Here is a 21,242-nt window from a genome sequence, read left to right as displayed (position 1 = left end):
AAGTTATGGCTGAACCCCCCAGTATGACATTACATAGGGGCAAAGTGGTGCTGTGAACTCACCTGAAGTTCATTTCTAAGCTGGTCTCAGAATTTCATCTGAATTAGTCAGTCAAAAGCCACATTCTGCACTAGAAGAAAAGGAATTACCGGCGTCCAGGACTTCGCTTGATTTCACTGACAGGATCTAACCATTCAGACTGTCACCCCCTCTGTGTTTTGCTATAGTCAGGCACTCTAAAGCGGTTTTCTCACAGAGAATATCAGTTCTGGATAACTCAATGTATTGTGCTGCATCACCCATTGGCTGGTGTTCCTTTACTGCTGAATATCAAGATGCACTCGACCAGACCTCAAGCAACATCCTCCTCCTGCTTCAGAAATGTGCCAGTTTCTGAGATCTACAAAGTGATGACGTGGAGTAATCCTCTGACCTTTGTCAAGCATTATGCATTGGGCTTGGATGCCAGATATGAGAGAGCAGTACTCCAATGACTATTAGATTGCTGTGGCTGAAATGCCTCTTCCCAACATCCTGAGGGGATACTACTTGCCCCTTGCGTATAGCAGATTCCACACTGACACATTTTCTAAGAAGAAAGAACGGTTACTTATCCGACAGTAACTGTGTTCTTCGAGATGTTGCAACCAGTGAGAATCCCATGACATGCCCTCCATCCAAGCTGCCATGGGCTTTGAGTTGTGAGGGAACTGATGGTGCTACTCTGCCCTTTATCCCCTGGTGTGGAAGCATGGGAAGGCACATGTGTGCAGCGCTGACAGACACTGATATTAAGGAAAACAAATATGATCTTGTGTGCATGTGGCATGTGTTCACGTGTAGAAGGATCCACACTGACTACAATATTTAAAGAATCGCTTACTGTATGGTAAGTTACCATTCTTTCTCTTCCTGACTGCCTGGCTGGGCCACATACATGAGGGCTTTTCTGAACAGCACAATGTCTACAATTATTGTGAGTGTCTGTTCTTCCTGTTTCATTACATAAGAAGAAAGGCAACATTCAATTCTGTTAATAGGTAGCAAATTCAAAACCAATAAAAGGAAATTATTTAAATGTTGCATGAACAATTAAGTGTGGAACTCATTGCCACAGGATATTATTGAGGTCAAAATCTTAACAAGATTCAAAAAGGGATTAGACATTTATATGGATAATGAGAATATCCAGATTTATAATTGTTAATGCTGACATCAGTTTTGAAAGAGAGGTTATGTGCCAGGCTTAACCCAATCTATAATGATAAGGAATTAGGCAATCTAATATGACTTTTTTTGCACCTTCTTCTCAAGCATGTGGTACCTTGCCAGTGTTGGAGATGCAATAGTGGAATAGGTGAACTGTGAGTTTGATCCAGTATGGTAATTCCTACATTCCTATGCTCAATAAAAGCTAGGCATTTCAAATGAGTTGTCAACAGGAAGATCTGACATGGCCAAGTTCCTCTTATAGGTGGTAGTAGGCATCCTTTAATCTCGAGAGACCATGGGTATGCACCCCTGAGAGGTAAAGAATTTACTCAGTTGGTTTTATGTCAGCCGTGAATGTGGCTGAAGAGACCCACTCAAGAGAGGCAATCTCTGCCACAACTCATTTAAAGGTGATGTTTCGACCCTTTGGGCTCTGCCTTCTGCAAGCTCTTTCTCCTTTGCTAAGCTAGACTGCTTCCTCTCATAACTCCGGAGACCTTTGTTAAGCTCTTGTTTATAAAGGCTGCTGTCTTGAGTGTGATCCTCCCATTTGTCCACATCCATGTCCATCTCTTTGAGGTCTTGCTTGCACACATCCTTGAAACACAATTATGGGCATCCTTTGGGTCTTTTTCCAGATGCCAATTCGCTGTAGTGGACATCCTTTGGAATGCGCCCATCATTCATTCGGCACACATGCCCAAGCCAGCGGAGGCGTCTCTGTTTGAGGAATGTTTGCATGCTGGGTATGCTGACCTGTTTGAGCTCCTCAGTGTTGGTGACTCTGTCCCTTCAGGAAATTCCAAATATTTGATGAAGGCAACGCATATGAATGCTTTTGAGCCTCTTGATGAGAGTATAAGGTCCCTGTCTCGCTCCTATACAAAAGTGTGCTGATAACATATGCACAATACACACAGATCTTTGTGTGTTCTGTCAGTTTGTTGTTTTGCCATACCCTCTTGTTCAGTCTAGACATTGTTGTGGTGGCTTTTTCAGTGCAGATGTTGAGTTCTGTTTCAAGAGAAAGGTTGACTGTGATAGTGGACCCCAGGTATGTGAACTCATACACCACTTCAAGTTCATAGTTGTTGATCTTGATGGAGGGTGCTTCCTCAACTCCTTGGCACATTATGTCAGTCTTTTTTAGGCTTATACTAAGCCCAGTGTCTTGGCAGGCTTTGGAGAAACTGTCCATTAGGTGAAGAAATTATTCAGTTGAATAACAGAAACTAGAAGGAAAATGCAGACAGAGGTCTGTGTAAGAGGGAGACTACTATTTTCCCTAGCCCAGATGTCTTTAGTGGAGGAATCCCATCACAAAGTTAAGATTTACAGCACCATTGTCAGGGGAAACAGTACTGGAGATAGGGTCAGTACTTTGTTTACTTTGCAATCAGCATGAAATGGACCAAAATCAAAGGCTTGACCTTAAATAGTGTTGTGGGGTTTATGGACAAGATAGTTCAGGTAATGTAAATACATCCTGCTCTAGAACTTGGAAGAATAAACTTTAGTTGACAAAAATAAAAAAACTCCCCCCTCCCTGTGCCTCCCTGGTAGAGGTAAGGGGATTGACTCTGCTACCTAACAGAAATAATCCCAAATTAAGGCTACTGAAATTGATTGAAATAAATCCATTTTTGCCGAGGGCATGTCACCTTCCATTCATTTTGTTTTGTGAAACATATGCAAGAATCCTAATGTCTTCATTTAACATGGATAATTAGTCTGTAAGACTTGTATCATGCTGAGTACGGTTAGTGTTTGTTTTTCTTAAAACAATAATTAAGGCCGCTAACTGACTCTATCAATAAACTGCCCTGGAATACAAAATGAGTTGGGGCTTTTAGTAACTTTCACTTATTTTTTTCTCTTTTAAAACTTCTTATGAAACTCAGCTAAGGTGAGCTGTTCAGATCTGTCATTTTAGGATTCCAATATCCTAGAATGAGAATTGGGTCCTACAATTATTCATAAAGAAGTGTAATGCTTTGTAAATCTGTTACAGAACCAATGGTCAAATCCTAAAGCTCTTTATATAGTTTTTAATTAGTCCTGATTTCAGTGAGAGTTCTTCAGTGCAAGGACTGATTGAAAACTGAGTGGAAAAAGTAATAGGGTACTCAGGATCTGATCCCATATACTTTGGATACACATAGGATTCACTGAAGTCAATAGGAGTTTTGCCATTGACTTCAGTGGAGCCAGGATTTCATGTTTCATTTTAAATGTTGGCCAAATCTGTCTTATTGCTATGGTCTTTGGCTAAGGTGTATATATATAGTTTGATTCCGATCTCTTCCAGTAATCCATGTAAAAAAAAACCTCCCCGATCATGCACTTTTCCTGGTGCCCTGCTTGTCGGGTAATGGAGGCTTTTTAATATGTTTGCACTTCTGATTTTATCAAGTGCATCCTTTACAGAGGTGCAGTGGAAATAACTGTTGTTCAGGGTGAACTGCTCTTTCTTCTTGGTCTCTTCTCCTTTTGGTGCCCATCCATCTGTAGGCTATGCCAGGACAATTTTCTTTAGTGGCCCACATGATCCTGTGTCATTTTCTGCTAACTGGCAGTGGAACTGTAATTCCGTTCCCACTGTTCTCTTGTTGTGGAATGAAGAAAGATAATGCAGGTAATACGCCACTCCGTCCCAGATGGTATCAGTCATAGAATCATAGAATATCAGGGTTGGAAGGGACCTCAGGAGGTCATCTAGTCCAACCCCCTGCTCAAAGCAGGACCAATCCCCAATCAAATCATCCCATCCTTTGGGAAATCATTCCGTCCAAATCATTCCGTCCTAAGTCAGTACTTCACAAAATAGCATATCTAACAGAATGAGTTCATCCGAATTAGATGAAAAACCTCTACGTTTATTGTAAGGTATAATGGTGAAGTACATACAGCTAAAAGAAAAGGAGTACTTGTGGCACCTTAGAGACTAACCAATTTATTTGAGCATGAGCTTTCGTGAGCTACAACTCATGACTTCATCGATGAAGTGAGCTGTAGCTCACGAAAGCTCATGCTCAAATAAATTGGTTAGTCTCTAAGGTGCCACAAGTACTCCTTTTCTTTTTGCGAATACAGACTAACACGGCTGTTACTCTGAAACCTACATACAGCTAGTAAGAGATGTTTAACACCAACTCAGATTCCTAGAAAGGGCTGTTATAGGGACATTGCCAAGATGAAAATCACATTTCTATCTGAAAATTGTGTAGGTAGTACAGCTAAGTGACACGTAAGATGGCTAGAACTGAAAGAAGTAGTAAAAAAAAGACTCTTCCTGTTTGTTTATTTTGTGCATTTCACAGCACTTTGCATATAGTCAGCTTAGCTGTTTTTCCGTTAAAAGCCCCAGTCTTGCATTGGCAGAGCCTTGTTCCTGTGTAACCCCAACTGCAAGGTTGGGGCCACAGTCAAGAGTTAGGAAGACACTTCTAACCATCCACAGCAGAGCAGAAAAACTCCTGTGATATTTTTATTAAAAGATAAAAAGAATAAGTTCAGGTCAAACTGTGTGAAGGGGACTCCATTGAAACATGAATTTTTAAAAATTAGTCAGTTGTTAAAGTTTCACTTGACGTTGCCTCTTTAATATTACAGAAACTTTTTAGAGACCAATGAATTGTAACCTCTCTGCATGCATTGCTGACAGCTCTCATACTCTTTAGAGATCATGAAGAAAGTGGTATTGCATAGTGGTTAGAGCAGAGGCCTGGGAGCCAGGAATCTTGGAGTCTGTTTCTTCCTCTGCCACTGACTCACTGTGTAGTGTTGGTCAGGACACTTAAGATGGGAATTTCAAAGGAGTTTAGAGGAGCTAGGCACCAATGCCCCATCCACCCGTATGGAATCTGTGCCTAGGGTTTGAGAATGCTGCCATGAAGGATAAGGTTATGCCCACTCTGCTGTGAAGGTGAGGGGAAAGGGGAATGACAGGCAGTGCTGAACCTCATGGGGTGGGGGCTAGGACTTTGGCTGCTGGTGCTAAGTAGAATGTGGGGAGTGATGTACATCTTGGAGGGCTGTGGGGATCTGTGTTGGAGAACCACTGATGATGGGAAGAAGATGTTGATTGAGGTAAGGATTTTGGAAGTCTGGGTCTGATGGATGCTGGTAATGGTTTGGAGGAAGAGCAATGAGAAGGCTCTGGGGCTCAGAGGGGTGCTGGTATAGTGAAGATGGGACAGAGTTGGAGGAGCAGGGCCTGTGGAAGACTAACTTACTCTAAGGAAGTAAACTACAGTAAACTACATGGTTTCCCTGCTGAGGTAGTGTATGCGGTTGTTGCACTGCAGCGTGCTGCTTGGAGGCACATTGTACTTTAGCATTCTGCGTTCTTACTTAGGACTTCCCGCTCTTTCCTTTTCTCGCACTGATGAAAAAACTAGCAGAGCAGGCGTTGCGCTTCTGTGTGCTGAGCAAGAGCAGCATGCCACCCGTTTAGGGGAAAAACACATTTCCCTCTCTCTACAGTGCTAGCATGGCATGCTTCCATGCCTCTGTCGCAGCCATGTGGTGTTCAAAGGGGAAGTCTATGCACTGATAGCTAGAGGGGGAATGATCTGACAAATTATGATGCAAGATCACTGAGAAGGAAAGACCATGTCAAGGCAGAAGCATGACTTGTGCACCAAAAGTATGTGTGCCCTTTTCATTGTGTGTCTAGCACCTAGCACGGTGGGGCCTCTAGATGTGTTTCAATACAAACATTAAATAACATCCTAGTTTAATCATACCAAGTTCCTCCTGGCCTGTCTAGAGCTTAGTTCCTGTATACCTGGTTACGAGATTTATCCAGTGACTGGTTCAGAAAATAATGTAAACATCCCCCAGAATAATGCAACATCCAAATATTTTGATTACTATTTGTAAAATGTATATTAAAATTAAAAGTATATTAAATGTATATTTGTAAATGTAAAATGTATATCATATATAGCATTTGGTAGGCTCACATCTTAAACTAACCAGGGCTATGGAAAAAGAGATTCCTTATTCAAGTAACTTTTGAAAATCATGTATTTTTTTTTTTTTTTTTTTAGCTGTTGCGTTTGCCTTTCTAAGTGAATTCCATAGTGAATGCTGTGCAGCTTTGATGTCACCTTTATCTCTTTTGGATGGTTGGCTTTAGATTTTGCATACAAGTAAACAATAGGGATGAATATTAAAAGTCATTATATTGATTTTTAAGAGGTTTCCAACCTTTGGGCCAAATTCAGCCCTAGTATAAGCAGGCACTGCTCTGTTGCCTCTAGTAGACTTACAACCACTTAAATCAGGGCTGGATTTGGCTTTTTTAGTAAATATTGGTACTGTTCATATTACTATTCACATATTGCCCTACAAGAGCATAGTGCTTAAGACAGATTCAATAGATTCCAGTCCCAATGAGCTTTCATTGTTAAGAGCCTAACCTTGCATGCCCTAAATTGGAGTAATTGAAACATTGACAGTTGAGTTTGCAAGATTGGGCCCTAAATTATGAAGTGATTTCACAAGCAATTACTAACACTGGGATATAACAGCTAATGAAGGATGAGGGTTACAGCAATAAGGTCACACTGTACTGTTAGTTGCTGATGCCTGCATTAGAGAAGTTCTGAGGTTTGGTTTTGATTGGGTTTTTATTTCACATGAGATAGCATGTTATTAATTCAGAGGAATGATCATTTGTTTTTTTAGTGCTCAAGTTGCTGTTTTGATTGTCACAAAGGATTTTTAATGTAACAATTGGGAGGATTTTGTACTTAGTATAGTAAGAAGACTTTTGGATTCCATGTTATTTTAATTGGTGAACACAGTGTTATCGTCTCAATTTCTGGTGGTACTTTATTTTTAGAATTTTCAGTTTGGTCTTTTGAGAAACTTCCAGCAAAGACAGATTTTTAAAAATGCTGTCTGGTTGATGGATGCCAGTTGAACTTTCTGGCTGTTAACCAGGTGTAACAATATTTACCATTTGATAACAGAGAGATTAAGCAATAGGGTGGTCAAATATTATTGAGTTGTTAGAGCAGGGGTTGAGAGTTAATAGATTTGTGACCAAATTTTCTAATGTAGTTGCACGGGTATATATTTATAGTGACTCCATTGACCTCTGTGGAGTTTCTCCAGATTTACACCGGGGTCCCTTAGCTTGGAGTTTGACCCCTCATTTCTGTTTTCAGCTCTGCTGCAGACCTGATGTGCTGTCTTGAGCAAGTCACTGTTCAGTCTCTCCATTTTCCCATCTATAAAATGGGGAAGGTAGTTCTTAACCCACTTTTGTAAAATGCTTTGAGATCCTTGAGTGAAGGTTGCCATAGAAGTACAAATGTTACTAGTGCATGTTCCAGTCAGTATGTTTCTTGAGGAGTGCCTTTCTGTATAGGTTGAAATACGTTGACCATCAGTGTTGTCATGCTGGCCAACACACACGCATCTTGTAGTAAATCCCCATGAGTGCTCTTATTGTCTATTCACTAAATGCTAACTGAAGTTGTCCTTCAGTGATTACATGGCTATTTGCTTGTTACTATACTATGAAAAGCTCTGCTTCCACATTGGGTAACAATCAGAGCAACTATGGATTTATTTCTTCTCTTCTATTAGTGTGGTTTTGTGTCATATTATTTCTACAGATTTCTGTTTTAATCAACATTTAATTATTCTGTTCAGTACTTTCATCAGGACCGTTTGTTTCTGGAGAGATTAATAAATGTAAATTTAAAGCTGTGTAGATTATAGTCTCAGTGAATCATTTTCATGAATTGTTTCCCCTTAAAAGTGACTTTTATCCATTTCTGTAATTTAAAATGTATCTCTTTATCTTTGCTTCTTTAGTAAGCAATTGTATAAATTCATTTTACCATTCATTGCTTAATACTGGGTTTAATCACGGATGCCAACATGCTATGCTACCATTTCTGGCTTTGTACCAAGATTTTGTTGTCATCATTCTTTATTAACATTAAAACACCAGTAATCGGAAAGAAAGTAAATGATTATGTTAGTATGCAACTAATCTCAGAAATCCATCTTTGCAAAGATTGTGAGGTATCTTAGATGTCTTTATAGTACAATGTATTCAACGGTTTTATACTTTGAGAATGATTGATTGGGTATAATACAGCGAGTATTTGGGTTTTGCCTCTCTTGGGAATATGTCATACAGGGCCATCTACTGGTCCACGAAAATTTCTGACCAGATCAAAGTTCCAGAGGAGGTTTCTGTAACCTGTCTTTCAGCTTATATTTTTAAATATAGTTGAAAAATATTCTTCTAAGATAGTCCTTTCTAGTTCTGGAAGAGATTACTCAATTATTTCTAAAAGTACGATTAAATCCTTTCATAATAGTCAAAAACACAAATTATACTACAAAGAAATCAGATGTTTCTCTGTGATTGTTCAAAATGGGCTTAAGCAAGTTAACTTTATTATAAATCTTTTGATCCGATTATGCTTGCTTGAGTTTTTCTGAAGTTCAGTATAATTTGTTGAAAGATAAAACTGAAGTAAAAAGACTCCTCTTAATTAAATATTTTCTGGTACATCTATTCATTCATTCATTTTGTACTGTAGGTTGAACTTCAGTTTCAGTTAAATCGCTTACCCCTCTGTGAAATGCATTATGCCTTGGACAGGATCAAAGACAACAGTATTTTGTTTCCAGATGTCCGCATGACTCCCACCATACCCTGGAGCCCCAACAGGTACAAAAATACAAACACTTTCATATCAAAGATGGTATGTTAATGCTGTTTTGAATTCCTTATAACTGATGATCAGATATACTTCCTGTTTTAAGCGTACATCTTTTTTCTTCATTAATGGTGAAGGTGGTTCAGGGAAGGGAGTTGAACTGCTTTAAATAGAAAATGAAAACAGACTCTTGTAGGATTAGAACTGGTAGATCGCTTTTCCCTGTTCTCCCCAAAGTAGACCTGTACTGCAATTACATTGTAGCTTTGGAAGACTGAAGCATATTGTTATTTCCTATTTCTTCAGCCCTCTGCTGAAAGTGTGGATGGTGCTTTATAGAGAAATAAAAGTACAAGTTCCTGTTCCAAGGGGCTTACAATATACGGGCCTAAATTTGTAAATTTGCGCTTGCATTAGTAGTCTTATAAACTTGGTAATAGCACTACTTATATGAGTTTTCAGGATCAGGCCCAAAGTTAGATGTGGCTCTACAGTATCTGACCAACAAAGATGTGATAGTAAGTATGGGAAGCACCAGCACCACACTGCCAAACTGTTGTGTCCTCATCTTGTTGGTTGCTTTTATGAAATGTAAAATCTGTAGATTGTATTAATAGTTTTGAGGGAGCTAAACCTGGCACAAGGGCAGGAGTGGTAGAGTCAAGGTCAGAATGGGAATGATAACTGAAAGAAGTGAATCTTGTGCAGGGACCTGATGGTGGCAAGAGTGAAGCTTTGTGGCTCATAGACTGTAAGGCCAGAAGGGACCATCTTGATCTTCTAGTCTCATGATTACACATTGCAGGCCACAGAACCTTGCCCACCCACTCCTGTAGAAGACCCATAACCCCTCGCTGAGTTACTGAAGTCCTCAAATCATGATTTAAAGAATTGAAGGTACAGCGAATCCACCATTTACACTAGTTTAAACCTGCAAGTGACCTGCACCCTGTGCTGCAGAGGAAGGCAAAAAAACCCCAGAGTCTCTGCCCATCAGACCCAGGGGGAAATTCCTTCCCAACCGCAAATATGGTGGTCAGTTGGACCCTGACCATAGGACCAAAGGATTATGGTAGATATTTTAGGTGTAGGGGGAGAGGTGAAAAAAGTCATGAAGTTACTCTAGTGCAGGGGTGGGCAAACTTTCTGGCCTCAGGGCCACATTGGGGTTCCAAAACTGTATGGAGGGCTGGGTAGGGAAGGCTGTGCCTCCCCAAACAGCCTGGCCCCTGCCCCCATCCACCCCCTCCCACTTCCCGCTCCCTGACTGCCCCCCTCAGAACCTCCCGACCCATCCAAGCCCCCTGCTCCTTGTCCCCTGACCGCCCCCTCCCGGGACCCCCTGCCCCTAACCACCCCCCAGGATCCCACCCCCTATCCAACACCCCCTTCTCGCTGTCTCCTGACTGCCCCAACGGCTATTCACCCCCTGACAGGCCCCCCAGGACTCCCATGCCTATTCAACCCCCCCCGTTCCCTGACCGCCCACTCCCAGGACCCCCTGCCCCAACTGCTCCCCTCCCCAGGACCCCACCCCCTGTCCAATGCCCCCTCTAAAGCCCCTTTCGGAATGTGGCCCTGCAAATGTGGCCGGAGGACTCAGGAGGAGCAGGGGCAGCAGTGCAGCTGGAGAGAACCGGCGGTTTCCCCTTCAAAGTGCTGCTTCTCCGGCCGGCTGCGCGGGTGCCTGGTCCTCCTCCCGCCACTCACACCTCCTGCCTGCTCCCCTGAGGCTGCAGGTGAGCCTCCCTCCCTGCTCTCCTCTACCCCTGCAGTGCAGGCCCCCCCACGGGGGATGTGCCGGTGCTGAGCTGTCCGAGTGCCCGGCCCTGGGGCCCCCTGTTGTTGGGGGGCTCCGTGCCAGGGCACCCTGTGTTCACTGGTAAATCCGGCCGTGAGCCGCGCTGCCTGGTGATGATTGGTACAGGGACCAAGGCTTTAGTTTTAGAGATAGAAAGGGATGGATTTTGGAGAGAGCCTGCTACAAAGCCTACTAAAGTCAAGGGAATCTTTCCACTGACTTCACTGAGCTTTGGATCAGGCCCATAAAGAACAGAAAGGATTTAGCAACAAGCCTGGGTGTGGGAGAAGAGGAGAGAAAAAAGACAGAAATGTAATTAAGGTAAAATTTTACATTTTCCATATTTTTTGTTAAGAATCGTTGTACTGTCTGTAACAGAAACTAAATCACTGTACTGCTCTTAAGTTAGTCTTTAGATTGCTAGTATATGCACATGATTTGATTACATTTAACAAATTTGCTATAAGTAAATAGTGGAAACATTATTGATGTCAGGCAGCTGTCTGTCATCAAGCACTATGTAAATTAGTTCTACCAGTGAAACAGTATCTATTGCAGCACAATGTAAATTATGTTCAGGACATAGTAATAAAATATTTCATTCAGAATGTATATTTGTTTCATTTTGTTATAAAGATCATTATCAGCAACAGAGTGACCTGACTGATGATAATTCCAAACTTATGATTCTAATACAGCACAGCTCCTGACTCAGGGCTTCTGAACGGTCTCTCACTTAAAACGATATTAAATTTTTTGTCCTCTATCTCAGAGATTAAATTTTGTAAACTCTAAAACCAGAGTAGCTGAAGGATAAAGTGTGACATTAATTAGAAGTGATGTGAAGCAGCATGGGTCTCAAGAAGGCTATTAAATGGACTTTTTGACTAAACATTGATTTGCCAGAGATAACAGCCCATGATTTTTTTGGCAAATTAATAAAGAAAATTAATTTTTGCAAATTAAGCAAAAAACATCATCAAAATTGAAGGTTTTGAGTACCTCATAGAAATATTTTTTTTGAAAAAAATAATTATTCCAGAGTGGGAAGAGTGTTCATATGAATTCACACACAATCATGTTGACACTTGGTTTTTGGCTTCTTTCCTCCACACTGAACACTTTTATTGTTCCTGACATTGGAAGACATTTTCAAAGACATACATGGTATGTATGCACCCATTTCTCAGTCAGTAGGAATTCGGTGCTCAACAGCCACTTGTGCCTTTAAAAATCTCTCCCTGTATCTCTGTGGTACATTGGCTCTAAAGCTAACGTGAGATGGTCAGGGAATGAAACAATGGGACCAGATTTGAATTTTGAGGGCATATTGTGTGTTGCCACTTACAATTAAGAAGAAAAATCCCTGCTGTTGCACTTGTATAGTAGGAAAATTTCAAGATATGCTATGCTGTGTGCCACTTAATGGAGGCTGTAATCCAGCTCAAAGTTTTTGCATTCAGTCTAAAGAGAGACTTGAATACTGAATTGTTAATACAGTTTGTAAGATACTATTCTTGAAATATTGTTAAGGTTTCAGGAAGTGCTGTAAAATAGCAAATCATACCATTTTCCGTCTGATTTCTGACTATTTATTGTTGGTGAAGATACACGAAGCAGAAAGAAAATGGCTCTGTTTTTGGATACCAGGCCAGCACACTTTGATAGCATAAATCAGAGCATACTTGTGATATCAGTATTTATAACATATGAGAAAATAGTTTTGTATGGTGGGTAAGCCATTTTTATATACTTGTTACATAGCAAGCTTTCGCCTACTGCATTGATCATATATTTGTAAGTGTAATGCTGGAACTTTTCTTTTGTCTGTGATATGGTCATTAAGACTCGCTTTATTTTGAAACATTTTTATTGTTTTTTCTTATTTTCTTACAGTTAATTGGATTTTTCCAGGTTTTTCCTGTTTTTTAACCAAATATAAATTTACAGTTGAAAGACCTTATTTTTTCTTTCATTCTAAATAATCCCGTATAATCTTATCCATTTATGTCATTATAAAACACTTTTTGTTGTTGGTGTAATTTTGTTAAGTAGTCCACATTTTTATCAGACTTCTTTGATTTCTGTGGGCAAAGCGTTATGGATCTTTATTCAGGGAGGATTTAATTACTTTGGCCTAAATCTTATATAAGTTAGTAGAGTCATGTCAGAGGTGAATTTGGCCCAATATCTTTATCTTTGTAGTGCAGAATTTTTCTGACGTGCTCTGGGGGGCCGATGCTCCACTTGTGTAAATAATTGCCGCTCAACTGAAGTCAGTGGAGTTATGACAATTTACACCATAGGATCTGGCCTGTTATCTTTTCTTGACTGACTCAAGAAGTCTTTGCCTATAGTTTTTCTTCTATTTTTTACATCCTATCATCTTTCCTCTAGTTCTTAGGTTCTTCAGTCATCTAGTTGTTCAGAGCAGTCTTATGAGTTAGGAATTCAGTCAGTTCCCTTTTGGTTTTACCCCATGCCACTATCCAACACAAGTTTTCCAGGCCCAGAAGAATTATAATGTAAGTAGCAAGACAGATCACATTACAAAAGTATGGCCATATGTGCAACAGTGACAGGTGCTTCTTACTATGTATACCTACTTTTAAATCTGTCAGTGAGAATATTAAAAACTGCATATAGAAATCCTTAGCCTCTTATGTTCATTGGAACTTTCCTAAAGTAACTTCCTGTTTAAATGCTGATACCCTTAACCCAGTTATAGTACCAGTACTTTTTTTTTAGACTTCAGATGCATTTTTCTTATGGTAAAGAACGAAAGTGAAGAAAAGCCTTCAATTAACTGGGTAGCTGTATGCAGTTCTTCTTAGTTCAGCTGTACCAATCTTGAATGTCTGTATTTGATCATACATAATAGTGACTTGTTTAAATTGACACTATCCATAATTCTACTGAAAACATGATTAATAAGTATTGTTTGGCTGATTAATGACAATAGAAGATGTAGGTTGTGTGTCCGTTTAATTATATTGTCTTTGTGATGGTAAAGTGCACACTGTATCCAAAATGTATACTCCAGAGTTAATTATGATCAGTTTAGCCAATGTAAGTCATGCAATGGTTAGTCTGCTTTTGAGTAATTTACTGATTTATCATGAACTTTAACAGAGCTTTGTGATAACAGCATGTGGTTGTTTAGTTGTTGGAATACCATTTGATTTTGTTAAAAACTGCCTCAAAATGATACAGTTGATAACATGTAGTATTTTTAATTTGTCTTTTTTATATGCGATACTGCTTTATTTCTAATTGACTTTAGATTGCTGCTGCTTGTACAAACAATCTTGCTTTCTTTGTACAGACAATGGGATGAGCAGTTGGACCCTCGACTAAATGCAAAGCAGAAAGAGGCTGTTCTGGCTATCACTACTCCACTTTCGATACAACTGCCTCCTGTTCTTATCATCGGTCCCTATGGGACAGGCAAAACGTTCACTCTGGCTCAGGCAGTCAAGCACATACTCCAACAGCAGGATACTAGGTGAGCTGGGACATGAGAGAGAGAGAGAGCAACATAGTTTATTAGAAATGAAATGCCTCTTTTTTTACTTAAATGCAAGTGAAAGTTAGCAGTAAAGAATTTCCATCCATCTAAAAAAAAAAAAAAAAAAAAAACCCCCCATCCGTCGTTGTTTTGAATAGATATTAAGAAAGTAATATTATAGTCTTAAAATATATTCTCCCATTAAAAAAAAAAAACAATACAATTGGCATAATGTAGAATAAATGCCATGATGTGGAAAGCTGTGGGGTGTGTCAGACAATAAAGGCTGTGTTTTATTTAAGATGTAGGTTAGATTAATAACCACAAAATACTTTTTAAAAGTTGTATTTAAAGTTTAAATCTTTTCCTATCTGAAAAAGTCAGTTAAGGGGCATCATTGAATTATAAACTTGGGCTAGGTCAGTGACTTGTTTCATTGAGGGAAATGTGTAGGAAGATGGCCACTGTTCCCTTTTTTTTGGTATTCTACTGCTTTGAATTGTTTTCTGTTTCTTCATTGCTTTTTTATTTGCACCATTTATTCCAGCAGGATTCTCATTTGCACCCATTCTAATAGTGCTGCTGATCTCTACATAAAGGATTATTTACATCCATATGTAGAAGCAGGCAATCCCCAGGCGAGACCTCTCAGGTATTCTTTAAGGTTTATTATGTCTCTATAAAATACTATTCTTAAGAAAAGGTGTCTGTAAAAAAAAGTTTAAAGAACTGTTAACACTTAAAAGCACATTGGCGTGTAACAGCAGTGCTTTAAACAGCGCCGTCTGTTTAAGAGGAATATGGATAAAATGGAAAGTGAAGCATATTGTCAATGTGATTTTGTTTCATATGTTAAGTAAAGATAAAGACATCCTTTTTTAAGCTTTTATTATTTCTATTGATAAATGTGTCTTTCCTAGCTGAGCAAACTTTTGATATGCTCCTCTAAAAGCTACTATGATGAAATAAAATGGAGATTAATTGGATTGTACTTTGAAAAAGATTTTGGCACACCTTTACCATGGTAATTTGGAAAGTGGGGCGACCCACATGGCTTTTTGAAGCAATCTCTTGATGTCATAGAAGCTGTATATTTAGAGAATCATGTGAATTTAGTTTGGCCTCTTCTAAAAGGGCAGATTGAAGTAATTTGTATATGTGAATAAATGTGCTTGACTTGGGTGTCTTGGGGGAATTAGCTAAGGAAAAATTAGGGGAAGAGGATTTAAATTTACAATAAGACAATGAAGAGGAATTCAGTTATCGGCAGAGGAAAGTCTTTTGGAAGATTTTGCTAAGTAATCATGCTGTATAATATACTGCCAGTGTGGTGTATTTTCATCTAAAAGTGTGGGAATTTATGTGCATGATTCTCTGAGCATCAAGATGTGAATACACCATATTAACTTGCAACTTAATGTAAGGTAAAATGCTACTATGTAACTTCTAAGCTGTGCAACCTCATTGAAGTCAGTAGGGTTGCGCAGAGGCTGCCAGATCCACAGCTAGTGTAAATTGTCATAGCTCTGTTGACATCATTTCAGTTATGACAATTTACACAAGTTGAGAATCTGGCCCAGGGAGTCTAAATAAAGGCAGATGCACATATTTATTGTGGGGTTTTTTAAACCTACCTCAGAGGCGACTCCACCTTAGGAATGTCTTAAAATGCACTTTGTAAAGCACTTTGGGATGAAAGGCATTATATGCATCTTCTACTGTTGTTGTTAGTGGGGGATGGAAGGAAATATTCTCCCTCTTTTCAATGACCAGATGTAGTCAATGAAATGGGGGGAGAATATGTGATTTAACGTTGTAAAAGAGTGCTGTGTGAGTTGTAAAAAATTCTGTTTATGCTACAGGAGCCAAATTTTGGCCTCTTTCTGGGCACAGGGCTCCCATTCAACTTTGCAGTCTGACTCTCAAAAATATATGTCAGTTGGTTAAAAAAAATTATATTTTTTCACAGTAAAGTTAATACACGATTCTTTCAAGAAGGCAGTTTTATTTTCTTTCAACTGCAATTCAAATATTATCTTTTATAAAAAGTCATTAAATGTTTTAATTTGAATATAATTGGCACTGGGTTTTGATTACTTCAGAAAGTGTTGCTGTAGATTGTAAGTGAGATTATATAAGTAATTTTCCTCCTATGGTAATTTCCCACTTTTTAAAAAATGAAAGGAGCACAGATTTTCCTTTTTGGGGGGCTTTTATACATTTCTTAACTTCTTTAAAAACATTTGCTTTTAAAAAGTACTGTAGGTTGTTAAGCAGCTAATTGTGAAAATCAGCATAATTAAATAGAAGGGGCGTTACAGCATTGGTAGTTGCACTGGAATGAAAGTGATAGCTATGCCAGACTCCCAAAATAAAACCAAATTAGTCGTATCACTAAAGTTATTGTCCTTATCTATGAGAAGCATGTTTTCTGGGTCACGTTCACTACACAGTTGGATATTTAAGAAACCAGATTGTGAAATCTCTGATCATAGCAGAAGCCAAAACTGGAACATCATAAGTGATTGTGGACTTTCCCCTGGAATTATCTTGCTATCAGGCTGCTATTCAGTCCTGTAGCCTTAAAATTCCACTCATTCCTCAGCAGTATCTATTTTAACAGGAGTTCAGTGTTATTCAGTGGAATTCATCCTGGTGGACAGGAAATTGCCTGCAGTACGCATGGAATGTTCTGATGCGAGACTTTATACATACAGGCCATTGTGAATGGTTTAATTTTCAGTTTGGATACTGATAAGTTTACTACTTACGTAGAAGAACATGCATCTTGCTTGACCCATACAGACATAAGGACCCCATTCAGCTGTTGTGCTTTGTAAGAAATCAAAAGACTACCTACTCTGATATTTTTTCAAGGCTTTTATGCCATGAGTGAGCTTCTATAGCTCAAAAGATAAATGCATTTTTTTGTTGTTTGGCCTTCAGGTATGTGGCATGTGGTGTTAAGAGTTGTAATAGGCCTCAGTACTTGCAGACTAACTGCCTGTCAAAGTCAGTGCATAAGTGCTAAAAATAGTAATGCTGATCGGCTCCCTAAAGTTGTCATTTGCACTTACGCACCAGTGGCATTCAGGTTCCATCTACATTGCAAAGTATGTTTTATTTTAATTTATTTAATCTCTTGGTCTCTGTAGAAAACTGGACAAATCCCAATGGTCTAAATATATTACACATGCAAGGTTTTTATATTTAATTTCTGCTTGGGGAAGTGGGTATTGCGAAAAATAAATTGGCTTAGTGGACAGAGCATTGGACTGGTACTCAGGAAGCCAGGTTTCTATTTCTAACTCTGCCACGAGACTGCTTGATGACATTGGGCAAGTCTTTTCACTTCCGTGCCATTTCTCCATGTGTAAAATGGAGATGATGGTACTTACTTCCTTTGTAAAGTGCTTTGAGATCTACTGATGAAAAGTGTTAAGTGCTTGATATTATTATTAGTTATTGCTGTAGTCTGAAATTGTTGGTGATGAAAAAGATTTCTCTGTTCAGACGAACATCAAACGATAGCTTGGTAATTTGTATATAGTACCATTGGCTTTTGTTGCACAGTAAATTAGTGTTTTGTTATCCAATTACCTGAACGAGTCTAGTATGCAGTGTGTTGTTCACATCTGATAGCTAGAGATGACAGATTGATTTTTAATAATTGATATGACTCTCTGAGTTAAATGATTGTATTCTTAGACAGTTATTACAGATTATGAAATCAATCTCTGACAGTTTAATAGCTGAATAGTGTTGAAACAGGAGGAGACATATTCACCATTAACAATGGGATTTCACCTGGATTTCTGGTGTGGCAAAAGAATTCTGGGCTATAGCGTCTGAGATGGACTGTTGCCTTTCTGTGGAAACCCTGTGCAGAGGTTTTGCATCCAACAGTGAAGGGGTTGATTAATGCTTACTTTCAGGAGGGCAAGGTGCCAGCAGTTAAGCCCACAGTGGTTATGACCGTACTAAGAAGCTATCACTTGATATTAATATTCTTGTCAGTTACTGCCCAGTCTTGAATATTTGCTTTTTTGGGGAAGGTTATTGAGACATTTTTGATGGGACAACTTTAGCTTTTACTCTTCATATTTCTTTGAGTTCCTTTCATCTGTTTTTAGAGCTTGGCATGGCACAAAGAAAGCATTTTATTTCTTTGGTGGATGATCCCATTCTAGCATTGAGAAAGGTCAAGTGTCTGTACCGAGTATATTGGATCTGTCAGGTGTCTTTGATATTATTGTTCATGAGGTGTTTTGTTGAGCAGTCTGGATAGGAAAGGCTGTTCTTCAGTCGTTAAGATAATTGCCCTACCAGCAGTACATTTTGTGTTTTCATAGCTACTCTAATTAGAGTAAAGAAGACTTAGTCCTTTGCTTGCTTCTTTAATTCTGTCTGTCAGGATAAAAGTTTCCAATTAAAATCCTTGCCATTAGTTTAAGTAGTGCCATAAGCCTTTTTCTATATTCTAGGAAAATATCAAGTGGAGCAGTTAAGTGTCAAGGCAGGAAATGGTACTTATAGTGATTGATGTGTTTATAGATGACTGAACAGTTTGCTTTAGGTTTTCTTTTATTTACTATACAAGTGATGAAATATAGCTAAATATTATCTTTACTAAGAATGTTTCTGTAGATTAGTTGTGATGACAGTAACATTTATTTTCAAGGGAAAGATGACTTAATATTTGCTAAGCAGTGACACTTGCGTAATTTTTGTATGCATATATTTTGTGGTTTAGGTTATCTATAAAGTGAATAAATTACTCTATCAATGGTGCAGTGCTTGAAGTTGTAGAATTTTTTAAGTTTTGAATACTCTGCTTTAAATTCAAATACGGTCTCTAATAAAATAATGATTTGTTTATTTAAGCACCTTCAAAGCAAAAATATAGTAAATACATGATAGTGTGATATGCTAAAAAGGATGATTGGAGATAGCTTTATTATTGATGTATAGCGAAGCTTAAGATATTATGTAGATCACCCCAAAGGAGTGCAATGAAAACTTTTATTGCACACTATATTATTATTATTGTTATTTCTTTCTTACTTTGTTTGTATTGTGGTAGTGTCCAAAGACCCCCATCGGTATAGGGTCCCCAGAGTGCAAGGCTTCAGGAGATATAAAATTTATAAAAATAAATCCTTCAGAGCAATTCTTAGAATCTGAATTAAAACAAACATGGACTGTGTTAGAGAACAGGTCATTTACATAATTGGTTATAAGCAATCAGAAGAACATTAGCAAGCTAAAACAAAAAAATCATGCTAAACAACATGCAACACCCATTAGCATTCTGTTCCCTTTAGCTCTGCATGTTAAATGGATATTAAACGTTCTCACTGATCAATATACAGGAGATTTCAGATTAATTTTACAGTGAATACAATTTTATATTAAATACATCACTTTACATTAATGTAATATTAAGTTTACACTGGGAACTGCTAGACTAGACCCTTGCACTTGTGTGGAGTCCCACTGACTTCTGCCTTAAACACTGAAATGTTAGGAGGTGCAGAAGTTGAAGCTATCTTAATAACCTTAGCTCACCAATGTTAGATATGTAGGGGGCCAGTTTTATTCACGCAACTTCACTGCAGAGTTAACTCAAGTTATAACTTGAGTCCCCCCCACAAAACCTTTGCTTTGAGTCTGGTGCTTTTAACTTGAGGTAGTGGCTCATTAGTGGGATAGACTACAGCTCATCCGAACACAACTCATTAGCTGCTAACACAGTCACTCTTTGCGGCTCAAGTCTTATATTGGAGTGTGGCTGCTCTCACTCAAGCTAGTCTTACTCAAGAGGAGTTAACTGGAGTGTAGATAACTTACATTAACTTCATAGCTAAGATGTAGCCTCAGTCATTTGGAGCTGAATGTGTGTATCTGAGGTCAGAATTGTGCCCATTGTACATTAGCCCCTTGTATAAAATACATATTTTAAAAATAACTAATGAGTTGGAATATTCCTTATGTGTAGGGTAGGTGAGTTAAGATGACTATGGGAGGCTAAGTTTTGTTTTTCCTTCCTGATGTTTGAGTGTTAAAAATTGTAGCTTGAGTTTTACACTATACAAATCTGCCTTTAATTTCCCAATTGTTTAAATGGAAAAAAAATGAAAGAACTCATCCCTCTACTGGTTTTGCTTTGTACTGTCACAGTTACAAAGACAAAAACATAAAGAGCTGAGACCAAGCATGGGAAATTGTAACTCAGGATGGAATTTTTTTCAGGAAATTATGAGGTAATAGCAAGAGTTTATATTGGAAATGTCAGCATAACTTTAAGTGTAGTTTTCAGTACAAAATGAGTGCTGTAATAATCCCATTCCATGCCAATTTTTTCACTCTTTGTTACACCTTTAAAGTAAGGAATAAATAGGTTTTTTCAATGTGATATGGAGGCAGGGAGATGTTGTAGGTAGGGCACATGGAGGTAGGAGATGTTGATTTGGGAAGCTGTGGAGGAAAGAGATGAGAAAATAATATGGTTAGGGAAATACTGTTTAATGATATATTCAGAAAGCCTCTGTAGGAGGGATCTATAGGAATGTGAAGGAATTCGGATGTAATTATATGTGAGAATGAGAGAAAACTGAATAACACGATATTTTAAATAGAAACAGATTGTGCATTATGGTTGAACCTGCTCTGACCTGCAGTAGATCCTTCAATCCCCTGCTGGAGCTCAGAGAATTTCTTTTCCTCTTTCTTCTCTCAGATATCGTTTGTGTCCATCCGTTCAGCTGTGGAGGGTTGGACGTGCTTTTTCTGAAGATTTTTGGCATTGGTGGAGCATAGGCTTAAGGGGTCACTAATCATAGAATCATAGAATCATAGAATATCAGGGTTGGAAGGGACCCCAGAAGGTCATCTAGTCCAACCCCCTGCTCAAAGCAGGACCAAGTCCCAGTTAAATCATCCCAGCCAGGGCTTTGTCAAGCCTGACCTTAAAAACCTCTAAGGAAGGAGATTCTACCACCTCCCTAGGTAACGCATTCCAGTGTTT

General features: G+C 38.8%; 1 protein-coding gene across 4 annotated transcripts in view; it reads left to right on the top strand.

Moving 5' to 3' along the window:
* Positions 1 to 21,242, top strand: part of HELZ (helicase with zinc finger) — a 155,264-nt gene that overhangs the window by 54,231 nt on the left and 79,791 nt on the right. For 2 of the 4 annotated variants that reach the window (XM_037913350.2, XM_037913352.2), the window contains exons 13-15: positions 8,787 to 8,917; positions 14,033 to 14,212; positions 14,763 to 14,867. In XM_037913350.2, coding sequence (XP_037769278.1) covers positions 8,787 to 8,917; positions 14,033 to 14,212; positions 14,763 to 14,867 — 416 coding nt within the window. The remainder of the gene's footprint in view (positions 1 to 8,786; positions 8,918 to 14,032; positions 14,213 to 14,762; positions 14,868 to 21,242) is intronic. The other 2 variants (XM_043527736.1, XM_037913354.2) reach the window with 1 other exon arrangement.

The sequence above is a fragment of the Chelonia mydas genome, chromosome 14 (assembly GCF_015237465.2).
Source record: "Chelonia mydas isolate rCheMyd1 chromosome 14, rCheMyd1.pri.v2, whole genome shotgun sequence".
Lineage (NCBI taxonomy): Eukaryota > Metazoa > Chordata > Testudines > Cheloniidae > Chelonia > Chelonia mydas.
This window is presented reverse-complemented; position numbering and strand designations above follow the sequence as displayed.